At 48.5% G+C, this 17,241-nt stretch overlaps 1 protein-coding gene across 1 annotated transcript; it reads right to left on the bottom strand.

Moving 5' to 3' along the window:
• Positions 1 to 6,275: 6,275 nt before the first annotated feature.
• LOC139575137 (A-kinase anchor protein 13) lies at positions 6,276 to 14,883 on the bottom strand. The gene is made up of 6 exons (XM_071400140.1): positions 14,851 to 14,883; positions 11,963 to 12,116; positions 9,126 to 9,277; positions 8,834 to 8,999; positions 7,973 to 8,150; positions 6,276 to 6,474 (listed from the first exon to the last, which is right to left on the bottom strand). The coding sequence occupies exons 1-6, from the start codon at positions 14,881 to 14,883 to the stop codon at positions 6,276 to 6,278; spliced, it is 882 nt and encodes a 293-aa protein (XP_071256241.1).
• Positions 14,884 to 17,241: the final 2,358 nt, after the last annotated feature.

Raw genomic sequence — 17,241 nt, 5'->3', positions numbered from 1 at the left:
GAGGTAGAGTAGTGTTAGGGTGGTAAGGTACCAGGGGTAGAGTAGTGTTAGGGTGGTAAGGTACCAGGGATAGAGTAGTGTTAGGGTGGTAAGGTACCAGGGGTAGAGTAGTGTTAGGGTAGTAAGGTACCAGGGGTAGAGTAGTGTCAGGGTGGTAAGGTACCAGGGGTAGAGTAGTGTTAGGGTGGTAAGGTACCAGGGATAGAGTAGTGTTAGGGTGGTAAGGTACCAGGGGTAGAGTAGTGTTAGGGTAGGAGTACCAGGGGTAGAGTAGTGTTAGGGTGGTAAGGTACCAGGGGTAGAGTAGTGTTAGGGTGGTAAGGTACCAGGGGTAGAGTAGTGTTAGGGTGGTAAGGTACCAGGGTAGAGTAGTGTTAGGGTGGTAAGGTACCAGGGGTAGAGTAGTGTTAGGGTGGTAAGGTACCAGGGGTAGAGTAGTGTTAGGGTGGTAAGGGACCAGGGTAGAGTAGTGTTAGGGTGGTAAGGTACCAGGGGTAGAGTAGTGTTAGGGTGGTAAGGTACCAGGGGTAGAGGTAGAGTAGTGTTAGGGTGGTAAGGTACCAGGGGTAGAGGTAGAGTAGTGTTAGGGGGGTAAGGTACCAGGGGTAGAGTAGTGTTAGGGTGGTAAGGTACCAGGGGTAGAGGTAGAGTAGTGTTAGGGGGGTAAGGTACCAGGGGTAGAGTAGTGTTAGGGTGGTAAGGTACCAGGGGTAGAGTAGTGTTAGGGTGGTAAGGTACCAGGGGTAGAGTAGTGTTAGGGTGGTAAGGTACCAGAGGTAGAGTAGTGTTAGGGGGGTAAGGTACCAGGGGTAGAGGTAGAGTAGTGTTAGGGTGGTAAGGTACCAGGGGTAGAGGTAGAGTAGTGTTAGGGTGGTGAGGTACCAGGGGTAGAGTAGTGTTAGGATGGTAAGGTACCAAGGGTAGAGTAGTGTTCGGGTGGTAAGGTACCAGGGGTAGAGTAGTGTTAGGGTGGTAAGGTACCAGGGGTAGAGTAGTGTTAGGGTGGTAAGGTACCAGGGGTAGAGGTAGAGTAGTGTTAGGGTGGTAAGGTACCAGGGGTAGAGGTAGAGTAGTGTTAGGGTGGTGATGTACCAGGGGTAGAGTAGTGTTAGGATGGTAAGGTACAAAGGGTAGAGTAGTGTTAGGGTGGTAAGGTACCAGGGGTAGAGTAGTGTTAGGGTGGTAAGGTACCAGGGGTAGAGTAGTGTTAGGGTGGTAAGGTACCAGGGGTAGAGTAGTGTTAGGGTGGTAAGGTACCAGAGGTAGAGTAGTGTTAGGGGGGTAAGGTACCAGGGGTAGAGGTAGAGTAGTGTTAGGGTGGTAAGGTACCAGGGGTAGAGGTAGAGTAGTGTTAGGGTGGTAAGGTACCAGGGGTAGAGGTAGAGTAGTGTTAGGGTGGGAAGGTACCAGGGGTAGAGTAGTGTTAGGGTGGTAAGGTACCAGGGGTAGAGTAGTGTTAGGGTGGTAAGGTACCAGGGGTAGAGGTAGAGTAGTGTTAGGGTGGTAAGGTACCAGGGGTAGAGTAGTGTTAGGGTGGTAAGGTACCAGGGGTAGAGTAGTAGGGTGGTAAGGTACCAGGGGTAGAGTAGTGATAGGGTGGTAAGGTACCAGGGGTAGAGTAGTGTTAGGGTGGTAAGGTACCAGGGGTAGAGTAGTGTTAGGGTGGTAAGGTACCAGGGGTAGAGTAGTGTTAGGTTGGTAAGGTACCAGGGTAGAGTAGTGTTAGGGTGGTAAGGTACCAGAGGTAGAGTAGTGTTAGGGTGGTAAGGTACCAGGGGTAGAGTAGTGTTAGGGTGGTAAGGTACCAGGGGTAGAGGTAGAGTAGTGTTAGGGTGGTAAGGTACCAGGGGTAGAGTAGTGTTAGGGTGGTAAGGTACCAGGGGTAGAGTAGTGTTAGGGTGGTAAGGTACCAGGGTAGAGTAGTGTTAGGGTGGTAAGGTACCAGGGGTAGAGTAGTGTTAGGGTGGTAAGGTACCAGGGGTAGAGTAGTGTTAGGGTGGTAAGGTACCAGGGGTAGAGTAGTGTTAGGGTGGTAAGGTACCAGGAGTAGAGGTAGAGTAGTGTTAGGGTGGTAAGGTACCAGGGGTAGAGTAGTGTTAGGGTGGTAAGGTACCAGGGATAGAGTAGTGTTAGGGTGGTAAGGTACCAGGGGTAGAGTAGTGTTAGGGTAGTAAGGTACCAGGGGTAGAGTAGTGTCAGGGTGGTAAGGTACCAGGGGTAGAGTAGTGTTAGGGTGGTAAGGTACCAGGGATAGAGTAGTGTTAGGGTGGTAAGGTACCAGGGGTAGAGTAGTGTTAGGGTAGGAGTACCAGGGGTAGAGTAGTGTTAGGGTGGTAAGGTACCAGGGGTAGAGTAGTGTTAGGGTGGTAAGGTACCAGGGGTAGAGTAGTGTTAGGGTGGTAAGGTACCAGGGTAGAGTAGTGTTAGGGTGGTAAGGTACCAGGGGTAGAGTAGTGTTAGGGTGGTAAGGTACCAGGGGTAGAGTAGTGTTAGGGTGGTAAGGGACCAGGGTAGAGTAGTGTTAGGGTGGTAAGGTACCAGGGGTAGAGGTAGAGTAGTGTTAGGGTGGTAAGGTACCAGGGGTAGAGTAGTGTTAGGGTGGTAAGGTAACAGGGGTAGAGTAGTGTTAGGGTGGTAAGGTACCAGAGGTAGAGTAGTGTTAGGGTGGTAAGGTACCAGGGGTAGAGAAGTGTTAGGGTGGTAAGGTACCAGGGGTAGAGTAGTGTTAGGGTGGTAAGGTACCAGGGGTAGAGTAGTGTTAGGGTGGTAAGGTACCAGAGGTAGAGTAGTGTTAGGGTGGTGAGGTACCAGGGTAGAGTAGTGTTAGGGTGGTGAGGTACCAGGGGTAGAGTAGTGTTAGGGTGGTAAGGTACCAGGGGTAGAGTAGTGTTAGGGTGGTAAGGTACCAGGGGTAGAGTAGTGTTAGGGTGGTAAGGTACCAGGGGTAGAGTAGTGTTAGGGTGGTAAGGTACCAGGGGTAGAGGTAGAGTAGTGTTAGGGTGGTAAGGTACCAGGGGTAGAGTAGTGTTAGGGTGGTGAGGTACCAGGGTAGAGGTAGAGTAGTGTTAGGGTGGTAAGGTACCAGGGGTAGAGGTAGAGTAGTGTTAGGGTGGTAAGGTACCAGGGGTAGAGTAGTGTTAGGGTGGTAAGGTACCAGAGGTAGAGTAGTGTTAGGGTGGTAAGGTACCAGGGGTAGAGTAGTGTTAGGGTGGTAAGGTACCAGGGGTAGAGTAGTGTTAGGGTGGTAAGGTACCAGGGGTAGAGTAGTGTTAGGGTAGTAAGGTACCAGGGGTAGAGTAGTGTTAGGGTAGTAAGGTACCAGAGGTAGAGTAGTGTTAGGGTGGTAAGGTACCAGGGGTAGAGTAGTGTTAGGGTGGTAAGGTACCAGGGGTAGAGTAGTGTTAGGGTGGTAAGGTACCCGAGGTAGAGTAGTGTTAGGGTGGTAAGGTACCAGGGGTAGAGTAGTGTTCGGGTGGTAAGGTACCAGGGGTAGAGTAGTGTTAGGGTGGTAAGGTACCAGGGGTAGAGTAGTGTTAGGGTGGTAAGGTACCAGGGGTAGAGTAGTGTTAGGGTGGTAAGGTACCAGGGTAGAGTAGTGTTAGGGTGGTAAGGTACCAGGGGTAGAGTAGTGTTAGGGTGGTAAGGTACCAGGGGTAGAGTAGTGTTAGGGTGGTAAGGTACCAGGAGTAGAGGTAGAGTAGTGTTAGGGTGGTAAGGTACCAGGGGTAGAGTAGTGTTAGGGTGGTAAGGTATCAGGGGTAGAGGTAGAGTAGTGTTAGGGTGGTAAGGTACCAAGGGTGAAGTAGTGTTAGGGTGGTAAGGTACCAGGGGTAGAGTAGTGTTAGGGTGGTAAGGTACCAGAGGTAGAGTAGTGTTAGGGTGGTAAGGTACCAGGGTAGAGTAGTGTTAGGGTGGTGAGGTACCAGGGGTAGAGTAGTGTTAGGGTGGTAAGGTACCAGGGTAGAGTAGTGTTAGGGTGGTGACGTACCAGGGGTAGAGTAGTGTTAGGGTGGTAAGGTACCAAAGGTAGAGTAGTGTTAGGGTGGTAAGGTACCAGGGGTAGAGTAGTGTTAGGGTGGTAAGGTACCAGAGGTAGAGTAGTGTTAGGGTGGTAAGGTACCAGGGGTAGAGTAGTGTTAGGGTGGTGAGGTACCAGGGGTAGAGGTAGAGTAGTGTTAGGGTGGTAAGGTACCAGGGGTAGAGTAGTGTTAGGGTGGTAAGGTTCCAGGGGTAGAGTAGTGTTAGGGTGGTAAGGTACCAGGGTAGAGTAGTGTTAGGGTGGTAAGGTACCAGGGGTAGAGTAGTGTTAGGGTGGTAAGGTACCAGGGGTAGAGTAGTGTTAGGGTGGTAAGGTACCAGGGGTAGAGTAGTGTTAGGTTGGTAAGGTACCAGGGTAGAGTAGTGTTAGGGTGGTAAGGTACCAGGGTAGAGTAGTGTTAGGGTGGTAAGGTACCAGGGGTAGAGTAGTGTTAGGGTGGTAAGGTACCAGGGTAGAGTAGTGTTAGGGTGGTAAGGTACCAGGGGTAGAGTAGTGTTAGGTTGGTAAGGTACCAGGGTAGAGTAGTGTTAGGGTGGTAAGGTACCAGGGTAGAGTAGTGTTAGGTTGGTAAGGTACCAGGGTAGAGTAGTGTTAGGTTGGTAAGGTACCAGGGTAGAGTAGTGTTAGGGTGGTAAGGTACCAGGGGTAGAGTAGTGTTAGGGTGGTAAGGTACCAGGGGTAGAGTAGTGTTAGGTTGGTAAGGTACCAGGGTAGAGTAGTGTTAGGGTGGTAAGGTACCAGGGTAGAGTAGTGTTAGGGTGGTAAGGTACCAGGGGTAGAGGTAGAGTAGTGTTAGGGTGGTAAGGTACCAGGGGTAGAGTAGTGTTAGGGTGGTAAGGTACCAGGGGTAGAGTAGTGTTAGGGTGGTAAGGTACCAGGGGTCGAGTAGTGTTAGGGTGGTAAGGTACAAGGGTAGAGTAGTGTTAGGGTGGTAAGGTACCAGGGGTAGAGTAGTGTTAGGGTGGTAAGGTACCAGGGGTAGAGTAGTGTTAGGGTGGTAAGGTACCAGGGGTCGAGTAGTGTTAGGGTGGTAAGGTACCAGGGGTAGAGTAGTGTTAGGGTGGTAAGGTACCAGGGGTAGAGTAGTGTTAGGGTGGTAAGGTACCAGGGTAGAGTAGTGTTAGGGTGGTAAGGTACCAGGGGTAGAGTAGTGTTAGGGTGGTAAGGTACCAGGGTAGAGTAGTGTTAGGGTGGTAAGGTACCAGAGGTAGAGTAGTGTTAGGGTGGTAAGGTACCAGGGTAGAGTAGTGTTAGGGTGGTAAGGTACCAGGGGTAGAGTAGTGTTAGGTTGGTAAGGTACCAGGGTAGAGTAGTGTTAGGGTGGTAAGGTACCAGGGTAGAGTAGTGTTAGGGTGGTAAGGTACCAGGGTAGAGTAGTGTTAGGGTGGTAAGGTACCAGGGTAGAGTAGTGTTAGGTTGGTAAGGTACCAGGGTAGAGTAGTGTTAGGTTGGTAAGGTACCAGGGTAGAGTAGTGTTAGGGTGGTAAGGTACCAGGGGTAGAGTAGTGTTAGGGTGGTAAGGTACCAGGGGTAGAGTAGTGTTAGGTTGGTAAGGTACCAGGGTAGAGTAGTGTTAGGGTGGTAAGGTACCAGGGTAGAGTAGTGTTAGGGTGGTAAGGTACCAGGGGTAGAGGTAGAGTAGTGTTAGGGTGGTAAGGTACCAGGGGTAGAGTAGTGTTAGGGTGGTAAGGTACCAGGGGTAGAGTAGTGTTAGGGTGGTAAGGTACCAGGGGTAGAGTAGTGTTAGGGTGGTAAGGTACCAGGGGTAGAGGTAGAGTAGTGTTAGGGTGGTAAGGTACCAGGGGTAGAGTAGTGTTAGGGTGGTAAGGTACCAGGGGTAGAGTAGTGTTAGGGTGGTAAGGTACCAGGGTAGAGTAGTGTTAGGGTGGTAAGGTACCAGGGGTAGAGTAGTGTTAGGGTGGTAAGGTACCAGGGTAGAGTAGTGTTAGGGTGGTAAGGTACCAGGGGTAGAGTAGTGTTAGGGTGGTAAGGTACCAGGGTAGAGTAGTGTTAGGGTGGTAAGGTACCAGAGGTAGAGTAGTGTTAGGGTGGTAAGGTACCAGGGGTAGAGTAGTGTTAGGGTGGTAAGGTACCAGGGGTAGAGTAGTGTTAGGGTGGTGAGGTACCAGGGGTAGAGTAGTGTTAGGGTGGTAAGGTACCAGGGGTAGAGTAGTGTTAGGGTGGTAAGGTACCAGGGGTAGAGTAGTGTTATGGTGCTACCAGGGGTAGAGTAGTGTTAGGGTGCTACCAGGGGTTCACAGCTCACCCTGACCAGGGGTCTCAGCTCCTCCACCAGTCTCTGGAGGGTAGGGGGGGCTGTGCCCGGTGCTGTGCCCACTGTCAGGGTGTGGGTGTTCAGCCTGGGAAGGTTACACACCACCCTGGAGCCGGTAGAGGATGGATGGACCTTCCCTCTGTATGTCTTTGTCTCCGCTCTGTGTGGACCAAAATAAACAACAGGAAGACTCTGGGTCATGTGATTGGCCAACACAGCGGGGGAGGTCATGTGATAGGCCAACACAGCGAGGGGAGGTCATGTGATAGGCCAACACAACGAAGGAAGGTCATGTGATTGGCCAACACAGCGTGGCAGGTCATGTGGACGGATCACCACCTCAAGCTGAACCTTGACCAAGCTGAACCTCGGCAAGACGGAGCTGCTCTTCCTCCCGGGGAAGGACTGCCCGTTCCATGATCTCGCCATCACGGTTGACAACTCCATTGTGTCCTCCTCCCAGAGCGCTAAGAACCTTGGCGTGATCCTGGACAACACCCTGTCGTTCTCAACTAACATCAAGGCGGTGGCCCGTTCCTGTAGGTTCATGCTCTACAACATCCGCAGAGTACGACCCTGCCTCACACAGGAAGCGGCGCAGGTCCTAACCCAGGCACTTGTCATCTCCCGTCTGGATTACTGCAACTCGCTGTTGGCTGGGCTCCCTGCCTGTGCCATTAAACCCCTACAACTCATCCAGAACGCCGCAGCCCGTCTGGTGTTCAACCTTCCCAAGTTCTCTCACGTCACCCCGCTCCTCCGCTCTCTCCACTGGCTTCCAGTTGAAGCTCGCATCCGCTACAAGACCATGGTGCTTGCCTACGGAGCTGTGAGGGGAACGGCACCTCAGTACCTTCAGGCTCTGATCAGGCCCTACACCCAAACAAGGGCACTGCGTTCATCCACCTCTGGCCTGCTCGCCTCCCTACCACTGAGGAAGTACAGTTCCCGCTCAGCCCAGTCAAAACTGTTCGCTGCTCTGGCCCCCCAATGGTGGAACAAACTCCCTCACGACGCCAGGACAGCGGAGTCAATCACCACCTTCCGGAGACACCTGAAACCCCACCTCTTTAAGGAATACCTAGGATAGGATAAAGTAATCCTTCTGACCCCCCCCCCCCCCTTAAAAGATTTAGATGCACTATTGTAAAGTGGCTGTTCCACTGGATGTCATAAGGTGAATGCACCAATTTGTAAGTCGCTCTGGATAAGAGCGTCTGCTAAATGACTTAAATGTAATGTAAATGTAAATGTGATTGGACAACACAGCGGGGCAGGTCATGTGATTGGACAATACAGTGGGGCAGGTCATGTGATTGACCAACACAGCGGGGCAGGTCATGTGATTGACCAACACAGTGGGGGGAGGTCATGTGATTGGCCAAAACAGTGTGGGGAGGTCATTTGAAATGCCAATACATCAGGGGGAAGGTCACGTGATTCTCCAACACAGCGTGAGGAGGTCATATGATTGGCCAACACATAGTGGGAAGGTCGTGTGATTAGCCAACACAGCGCAGGTCAGCAGCCAGCAAGTAGTGTTATTAATTGTCTGGTTTTACTGGGATTCTGTCCGTTAGTCTGACTGGGATTCTCTAAATTGTCAGACATCACCACAACATCCAGCTGGGAGAAACAACAACACCATCTGTCCTTACTTTGTGAGGAGGCTGTGCAGGTCTCGGTGGCTCCGCTGCTGAGCGATGCTTGCAGGTGTGGCCCCCTGTCTGTTGGTCAGTCTGAGGGCTTCAGGGGCCCCTGGTTGCAGTAGGAGCCACACAGCTACCCTCTTAAGACCCCGCCGTGCTGCAAAGTGGACCAAAGTCTCCTGGGGCTCTGCAGGGATGGAGAGAGGGAAGGAATGAGACAAAGGGGAGGGAGAGGTCAAATATACTTCATCAAACCATTTGTCATTGTTGTTCATTTTCTTAGATTGTCTGCTTGACATTTTTAGATTTGATAGGGAAGGTGAGAGGTCAAATATACTGTTTACGTTTTCTACTGCCAAGTTTACACCTTCACTATTACAGTGAAACATTTAGTCCAGGAAATTGTCGAGAAGGGATTGAATTTGTTGTTGCCCAATTGTTTTTAGGTAGGTTTCCAAACTACTTTCCTTCCATCTATAGCATTTCTTAATATTATTCAGGTCATTTGTGCCCGTGTGAATGATGATGTGGCTGGGGGACCCTAGTCTGTCCTCTGACAACAGCTCGAGGGCATGCTTAGTGTTTAGGCACCTGAGTTTAGCCACTTTGTGTTTGGGAAAAAGTTAGTCCTCTTGAATGTATTTGCCATTTGAATCAATGAGGGTCTCTCTCTCTCTCTCTCTCTCTCTCTCTCTCTCTCTCTCTCTCTCTCTCTCTCTCTCTCTCTCTCTCTCTCTCTCTCTCTCTCTCGCTCTCGCTCTCTCGCTCTCTCGCTCTCTCTGATAAACCAAGTAAATGTTGACTGCGATGTTATACTGTAGGTGCTACCTTGAAATACATACAGTCCCTCCCTCCCTCTCTCACCCGTGCTGTTCCTGAGGTGTGTCCCCAGTAGGTTCCACCCATCAGGCAGGTCCAGGTGTCTCAGTGCCAGGGACAGACTCTCATCCAGTCTCTCACATTCCTCCAGAGGTATCTGACATTCATCGAGTAACAGCGCCCCCTCAAGGCCGTCTGGCCTCCCTGCAGTGCTCACCTAGGTTGAAGACACCAGGACAATGTTATATTAGCGTGCAGAAAGCTTTAATAAACAGATTCATGGGACCAGCTTTGTTCTAAATACTCTTGACTCAATCTTGATATTTTCAACCTTGATGCTCACCAGAAACTGGGCCATGTCGAAGGCCAGGTCCTGGACGAAGTTGAACCGCTGCTCCGCCACCGCCACCACAGACACCGGGGGGTCACAGGCCGGGGGGTGGCCGGGTCGGGCCCTGCACAGGGTGACCTGCACCGCCTCACAGCAGTCATGGGCTGGGGGACAGAGATGAGGAGAGTGTTAGAGATGAGGATAGGAGAGAGGAGAGAGACATATGGGGGAAGAAATATGAGGAGAGGAGAGAGACATATGGGGGAAGAGAGATGAGGAGAGTGTTAGAGATGAGGATAGGAGAGAGACATAGGGGGGAAGAGAGATGAAGAGAGGAGAGAGACATATGGAGGAATAGATATGAGGAGAGAGACATATGGTGGAAGAGAGATGAGGAGAGAGACATACGGAGGAAGAGAGATGGAGAGAGACATACGGAGGAAGACAGATGAGGAGAGAGACATATGGTGGAAGAGAGATGAGGAGAGAGACATACGGAGGAAGACAGATGAGGAGAGGAGAGAGGAGAGAGACATACGGAGGAAGAGAGATGAGGAGAGAGACATATGGTGGAAGAGAGATGAGGAGAGAGACATACGGAGGAAGAGAGATGAAGAGAGGAGAGAGGAGAGAGACATACGGGGGAAGAGAGATGAGGAGAGTGTTAGAGATGAGGATAGGAGAGAGGAGAGTGGAGAGAGGAGAGAGACATATGGGGGAGAGAGGAGGAGGAGAGGAGAGAGGCATATGGGGAAATAGATGAGGACAGGAGAGAGGAGAGTATTTATTCCTCATATTATAACTTTTCTATTATTTCTCTTTTTCTCTCTCTGTATTTGTATTTATTATGGATCCCCATTAGTTCCTGTCAAGGCAGCAGCTACTCTTCCTGGGGTTTATTATGGATCCCCATTAGTTCCTGCCAAGGCAGCAGCTACTCTTCCTGGGGTTTATTATGGATCCCCATTAGTTCCTGCCAAGGCAGCAGCTACTCTTCCTGGGGTTTATTATGGATCCCCATTAGTTCCTGCCAAGGCAGCAGCTACTCTTCCTGGGGTTTATTATGGATCCCCGTTAGTTCCTGCCAAGGCAGCAGCTACTCTTCCTGGGGTTTATTATGGATCCCCATTAGTTCCTGTCAAGGCAGCAGCTACTCTTCCTGGGGTTTATTATGGATCCTCATTAGTTCCTGCCAAGGCAGCAGCTACTCTTCCTGGGGTTTATTATGGATCCCCATTAGTTCCTGCCAAGGCAGCAGCTACTCTTCCTGGGGTTTATTATGGATCCTCATTAGTTCCTGCCAAGGCAGCAGCTACTCTTCCTGGGGTTTATTATGGATCCTCATTAGTTCCTGCCAAGGCATCAGCTACTCTTCCTGGGGTTACATCACACAGTGCATTCGGAAAGTATTCAGACCTATTGACAATTTCCAATTTGTTTTTACATTACAGCCTAATTCTAAAATGGATCAAATAATTAAAAAATCCTCAGCAATCTACACACAATACCCAATGATGACAAAGCAAAAACTGGTTAAATTTTTTTGGCAAATGTATTAATAATAAAAAACAGATATACCTTATTTACATAAGTATTCAGACACTTTGCTATGAGACTCAACATTGAGCTCAGGTGCATATTGTTTCCATTGATCATCCTTCAGATGTTTCTACAACTTGATTGGAGATCACCTGTGGTAAATTCAATTGATTGAACATGATTTGGAAAGGCACACACCTGTCTATATACAGTCCCACAGTTGACAGTGCATGTCAGAGCAAAAACCAAGCCATGAGGTCGAAGGAATTGTCCGTTGAGCTCCGAGACAGGAATGTGTTGAGGCACCGATCTGGGGAAGGGTACCAAAACATTTCTGCAGCATTGAAGGACCCCATCATTATATCATTCTTAAATGGAAGACGTTTGGAACCAGCAAGACTCTACTTAGAGCTGGCCGCCCGGCCAAACTGAGCAGTTGGAGGAGAAGGGCCTTGGTCAGGGAGGTGACCAAGAACCCAATGGTCACCTTGACAGAGCTCTGGAGTTCCTCTGAGGAGATGGGAGAATCTTCCAGAAGGACAACCATCTCTGCAGCACTCCATCAATCAGGGCTTTATGGTAGAGTGGCCAGACGGAAGCCACTCCTCAGTAAAAGGCACATGACAGCCCGCTTGGTGTTTGCCCAAAAACCTAAAGACTCTTAGACCATTAGAAACAAGATTTTCTATTCTGATGAAATCAAGATTAAACTCTTTGGCCTGAATGCCAAGTGTCACGTCTGGAAGAAACCTGGCATTATCCCTACGGTGAAGCATGGAGGTGGCAGTATCTTGCTGTGGGTTCGTTTTTCAGCGGTAGGGACTGGGAGACTAGTCAGGATCGAGGGAAAGATGAACGGAGCAAAGTAGAGAGATCCTTGATGAAAACCTGCTCCAGAGCGCTCAGGACCTCAGACTGGGGCAAAGGTTCACCTTCCAACAGGACAACGACCCTAAGCACACAGCCAAGACAACGCAGTTGTAGCTTCGGGACAAGTGTCTGAATATCCTTGAGTGGCTCAGCCAGAGCCAGGACTTGACCCAAATCAAACATCTCTGGAGAGACCTGAAAATAGCTGTGCAGCAACACTCCCCATCCAACTTGACAGAGCTTGAGAGGACCTGCAGAGAAGAATGAGAGAAACTCCCCAAATACAGGTGTGCCAAGCTTGTAGCGTCATACTCAAGAAGACTCAAGGCTGTAATCGCTGCCAAAGGTGCTTCAACAGAGTTATGAGTAAAGGGTCTGAATACTTATGTAATAATTATGTAATGGTCTGTGTGATTAATAAAGTGTATTCAAAGTCTTACCGGGACAGAGGGTGCGCAGGGTGTCATGGCCGCTCCACAAGGCACTGGTCAGGTGACTCTGGGAGGACCCAGAGAACAACAGGAAGTACTCCTCACCCTCCTCATCCTCAGTCTGCTCTTCATCACATAGCTGTACTGTTATCACAACCTTACCCTGCAGAGAAGGAGAGGACGGGTTAAGGTTACCTTGCTTGACTGCTTAAAAGTGCAGAAATGCCAATGAGATTTTACAGTTGGTTTTTGTAAGTTTTCCACAAAAAATGTGAGAGCTGTTTAGCTGACAGAAAATGTCCTGTTGTGATTAAATTTTTCATTTTATTCAGATATTTTTTAGCCTAAGTTAGAAAAACAAAAAAAGCAAAGTAAAAGCACAAAAACACAAACAAAGATCCTATTACCTATACATATTACGAGTTAAATCCCCCAGCTCCTCCCCCCTCCACCCACTTAGGAATTTTAATACATAACACAAACTCAGCAAAAAAAGAAACGTCCTCTCACTGTCAAATGTGTTTATTTTCAGCAAACTTAACATGTGTAAATATTTGTATGAACATAACAAGATTGAACAACTGAGACATAAACTGAACAAGTTCCACAGACATGTGACTAACAGAAATGGAATAATGTGTCCCTGAACGAATGGGGGGGTCAAAATCAAAAGTAACAGTCAGTATCTGGTGTGGCCACCAGCTGCATTAAGTACTGCAGTGCATCTCCTCCTCATGGACTGCACCAGATTTGACAGTTCTTGCTGTGAGATGTTACCCCACTCTTCCACCAAGGCACCTGCAAGTTCCCGGACATTTCTTGGGGGAATGGCCCTAGCCCTCACCCTCCGATCCAACAGGTCCCAGACGTGCTCAATGGGATTGAGATCCGGGCTCTTCGCTGACCATGGCAGAACACTGACATTCCTGTCTTGCAGGAAATCACGCACAGAATGAGCAGTGTGGCTAGTGGCATTGTCATGCTGGAGGGTCATGTCAGGATGAGCCTGCAGGAAGGGTACCACATGAGGGAGGAGGATGTCTTCCCTGTAACGCACAGCGTTGAGATTGCCTGCAATGACAACAAGCTCAGTCCGATGATGCTGTGACACATCTATTTAGATGACATCCTGATTTTTTCCACGGACCCTGAGGCTCAACAGCAACACGTTCGCCAAGTTCTTCAACGGGTGTTGGAGAATAAGCTTTTTCTTAAAGCTGAAAAATGTGAGTTCTATGCTGCCATAGTGTCCTTCCTGGGATATATCATTGCACAGGGACAGTTATATATGGACCTGGGATATATCATTAGACAGGGACAGTTACATATGGACCTGGGATATATCATTACACAGGGACAGTTACATATGGACCTGGGATATATCATTGCACAGGGACAGTTACATATGGACCTGGGATATATCATTACACAGGGACAGTTACATATGGACCTGGGATATATCATTACACAGGGACAGTTACATATGGACCTGGGATATATCATTACACAGGGACAGTTACATATGGACCTGGGATATATCATTACACAGGGACAGTTACATATGGACCTGGGATATATCATTAGACAGGGACAGTTACATATGGACCTGGGATATATCATTACACAGGGACAGTTACATATGGACCTGGGATATATCATTAGACAGGGACAGTTACATATGGACCTGGGATATATCATTACACAGGGACAGTTACTGCAGCCACCCCAGACCCTATTCACACTACTAATATACTACAGCCACCCCAGACCCTATTCACACTACTAATATACTACAGCCACCCCAGACCCTATTCACACTACTAATATACTACAGCCACCCCAGACCCTATTCACACTACTAATATACTACAGCCACCCCAGACCCTATTCACACTACTAATATACTACAGCCACCCCAGACCCTATTCACACTACTAATATACTACAGCCACCCCAGACCCTATTCACACTACTAATATACTACAGCCACCCCAGACCCTATTCACACTACTAATATACTACAGCCACCCCAGACCCTATTCACACTACTAATATACTACAGCCACCCCAGACCCTATTCACACTACTAATATACTGCAGCCACCCCAGACCCTATTCACACTACTAATATACTACAGCCACCCCAGACCCTATTCACACTACTAATATACTACAGCCACCCCAGACCCTATTCACACTACTAATATACTGCAGCCACCCCAGACCCTATTCACACTACTAATATACTGCAGCCACCCCAGACCCTATTCACACTACTAATATACTACAGCCACCCCAGACCCTATTCACACTACTAATATACTACAGCCACCCCAGACCCTATTCACACTACTAATATACTACAGCCACCCCAGACCCTATTCACACTACTAATATACTACAGCCACCCCAGACCCTATTCACACTACTAATATACTACAGCCACCCCAGACCCTATTCACACTACTAATATACTACAGCCACCCCAGACCCTATTCACACTACTAATATACTACAGCCACCCCAGACCCTATTCACACTACTAATATACTACAGCCACCCCAGACCCTATTCACACTACTAATATACTACAGCCACCCCAGACCCTATTCACACTACTAATATACTGCAGCCACCCCAGACCCTATTCACACTACTAATATACTACAGCCACCCCAGACCCTATTCACACTACTAATATACTACAGCCACCCCAGACCCTATTCACACTACTAATATACTACAGCCACCCCAGACCCTATTCACACACTACTAAAATACTGCAGCCACCCCAGACCCTATTCACACTACTAATATACTACAGCCACCCCAGACCCTATTCACACACTTCATGGGATCAAAGACCAGGAGTAATATACTAGTACTATAATACTTACATATAACGGAGCTTGATGTGGATTCAGTTTCATGACACTGGAAAGAATGAAAACAAAATCAGTTGATCATACAGAAAAACGTTGGTATCTTTCTACCTTGATAAGGAACCCAGGTATCACCTGTCTACCTGGTATCACCTGTCTACCTGGTAACACATGACCAGAGCCTAAAACCCCTGTTAAAGTTGGGATCGTCCTACCTTAAGAAACCCAGGTATCACCTGTCTACCTGGTAACACATGACCAGAGCCTAACAACCCTGTTAAAGTTGGGATCGTCCTACCTTAAGGAACCCAGGTATCACCTGTCTACCTGGTAACACATGACCAGAGCCTAACACCCCTGTTAAAGTTGGGATCGTCCTACCTTAAGGAACCCAGGTATCACCTGTCTACCTGGTAACACATGACCAGAGCCTAACACCCCTGTTAAAGTTGGGATCGTCCTACCTTAAGGAACCCAGGTATCACCTGTCTACCTGGTATCACATGACCAGAGCCAAACACCCCTGTTACACTGTCATGGTTTTGTCAGGTATGACACTGGATTTAACAATCAAAGAGGACTGTCTGTTTGTTGCCTCCTCCCCCTCCTCCTCCTCCTCCTACAGTCTGAGCCGGCCAGTCTATTGGGATATAGCCAAGTCTCAGCCTGTCCTAATTCGCTCCCTAGCCCTCCCCCTTGGCCCTATCCCTTCGACGTGGGATGTCTCTAAGGTGTATTAGCATGAGTTTTACCAATACACTGCTTAGACCTATCTAGAGACCCTTGAGATCTGCAAACATTGAAGGGTAAGGGCCAAGGGGAAGAGGTAGAGAATGACTTGGGATCAGCTGGCAGCGGCCTAGTCTCCTACAGGACAGTGTCCCACTAAACAGACTGGAATATTCCTCTGGCTGAAGTCACAGTGGAGAGAAATACAGTCCTCCTTGTGCTCTGAACTGAAGAGAGACAGTTGGTTTGACAAGACGATACCTTCCTGTTCGGTGTGTCTGTTGTCAGACGATACCGTCTTGTTTGATGTGTCTGTTGTCAGACGATACCGTCCTGTTTGGTGTGTCTGTTGTCAGACGATACCGTCCTGTGTTCGGTGTGTCTGTTGTCAGACGATACCGTACTATGTTCGGTGTGTCTGTTGTCAGACGATACCGTTCTATGTTCAATGTGTCTGTTGTCAGACGATACTGTCCTGTTCGGTGTGTCTGTTGTCAGACGATACCGTCCTGTTCGGTGTGTCTGTTGTCAGACGATACCGTCCTGTTCGGTGTGTCTGTTGTCAGACGATACTGTCCTGTTCGGTGTGTCTGTTGTCAGACGATACCGTCCTGTTCGGTGTGTCTGTTCTCAGGAGAGATTTTAAAAAGGAACATGGACTGCTTATGAGGCCAGCTAATACAGAGCATGAGGACAAGTCAAGACAGTACAGGTTATTACTTATGAGGCCAGCTAATACAGAGCATGAGGACAAGTCAAGACAGTACAGGTTATTACTTATGAGGCCAGCTAATACAGAGCATGAGGACAAGTCAAGACAGTACAGGTTATTACTTATGAGGCCAGCTAATACAGAGCATGAGGACAAGTCAAGACAGTACAGGTTATTACTTATGAGGCCAGCTAATACAGAGCATGAGGACAAGTTAAGACCGTACAGGTTATTACTTATGAGGCCAGCTAATACAGAGCATGAGGACAAGTCAAGACAGTACAGGTTATTACTTATGAGGCCAGCTAATACAGAGCATGAGGACAAGTCAAGACAGTACAGGTTATTACTTATGAGGCCAGCTAATACAGAGCATGAGGACAAGTCAAGACAGTACAGGTTATTACTTATGAGGCCAGCTAATACAGAGCATGAGGACAAGTCAAGACAGTACAGGTTATTACTTATGAGGCCAGCTAATACAGAGCATGAGGACAAGTCAAGACAGTACAGGTTATTACTTATGAGGCCAGCTAATACAGAGCATGAGGACAAGTCAAGACAGTACAGGTTATTACTTATGAGGCCAGCTAATACAGAGCATGAGGACAAGTCAAGACAGTACAGGTTATTACTTATGAGGCCAGCTAATACAGAGCATGAGGACAAGTCAAGACAGTACAGGTTATTACTTATGAGGCCAGCTAGTACAGAGCATGAGGACAAGTCAAGACAGTACAGGTTATTACTTATGAGGCCAGCTAGTACAGAGCATGAGGACAAGTCAAGACAGTACAGGTTATTACTTATGAGGCCAGCTAATACAGAGCATGAGGACAAGTCAAGACAGTACAGGTTATTACTTTTGAGGCCAGCTAATACAGAGCATGAGGACAAGTCAAGACAGTACAGGTTATTACTTATGAGGCCAGCTAATACAGAGCATGAGGACAAGTCAAGACAGT

This window comes from Salvelinus alpinus, chromosome 5, assembly GCF_045679555.1.
Source record: "Salvelinus alpinus chromosome 5, SLU_Salpinus.1, whole genome shotgun sequence".
NCBI lineage: Eukaryota > Metazoa > Chordata > Actinopteri > Salmoniformes > Salmonidae > Salvelinus > Salvelinus alpinus.
The sequence above is the reverse complement of the archived record's forward strand: the minus strand, read 5'-3'. Positions and strand labels throughout refer to the sequence as shown.

Coding starts and splice junctions, on each gene's coding strand:
- LOC139575137 (XM_071400140.1), bottom strand. CDS start 14,883: ATGAAACTGAATCCACATCAAGCTCCGTTATAT. Junction 12,117..14,850: donor CACATCAAGCTCCGTTATAT/GTAAGTATTATA, acceptor CCTTCTCTGCAG/GGTAAGGTTGTGATAACAGT. Junction 8,151..8,833: donor GGGGACACACCTCAGGAACA/GCACGGGTGAGA, acceptor CCATCCCTGCAG/AGCCCCAGGAGACTTTGGTC.